At 43.8% G+C, this 640-nt stretch overlaps 1 protein-coding gene across 1 annotated transcript; it reads left to right on the top strand.

Moving 5' to 3' along the window:
- Positions 1 to 104: 104 nt before the first annotated feature.
- T265_12339 (hypothetical protein) lies at positions 105 to 639 on the top strand (the record flags this gene model as incomplete). Its single annotated transcript, XM_009179777.1, has 2 exons — positions 105 to 389; positions 424 to 639. 2 exons carry the CDS (start codon positions 132 to 134, stop codon positions 637 to 639), a joined length of 474 nt encoding a protein of 157 aa, XP_009178041.1.
- Between the last annotated feature and the right edge of the window lies 1 nt (position 640).

The following is a 640-nucleotide window of genomic DNA, read 5'->3' on the forward strand; positions in this document are numbered from 1 at the left end:
TTGCTCGTATTGATTAGGTGAGTTGAACGTTTGGCTTGAAAACCAGAGTACAGAACGCGCTTAACCGCACCCCAAAATTCGTTTTTATCCGTAGATATTTATAGCGACGACGCAGTAAGTTCGGTGTGGACATGTATGAATCTTCATTTTTCTTCTTCTTGGGTCTTTCGTACGGCTTCGTTCAAATAGGGGTGCAGCAGTTCAAGGTTATGTTTGACACCGGAGGATTTAGTCGGTGGATTCCTTCTAGCAGGTCTGCCGCTGACCACTTCCCAAATCGAGTAAAGTACGATGAGAACTCACCTACCCGGACCTCATTAGAGAAACAATATGTGGTAAGCTACAGCGGTGAGCAATACGAGGGAAACGTCGTAATGGATAATATTTTAGTAAGCTATTCAACATTTTTCACTATTTTTGAAGATTGCAGGGCAATCCGTTGAACAGTTTACATTCGTCGAAATGATCTGCTCTTCTATTACCGTGGATGCAAGCGTGGGACACGACGGAATATTTGGGATGAGTAAACCCTCCAAAGGTCGCAGGCGATGGGAAATATTTGAAGTTAATTTGCTTGATCATTTCCTTGCTGTGGGCACGGTGCAAGAAGCTGTATTTACATTTCGGTTTTGCGGGTAGG

This window comes from Opisthorchis viverrini (assembly GCF_000715545.1).
Source record: "Opisthorchis viverrini unplaced genomic scaffold opera_v5_7707, whole genome shotgun sequence".
NCBI lineage: Eukaryota > Metazoa > Platyhelminthes > Trematoda > Opisthorchiida > Opisthorchiidae > Opisthorchis > Opisthorchis viverrini.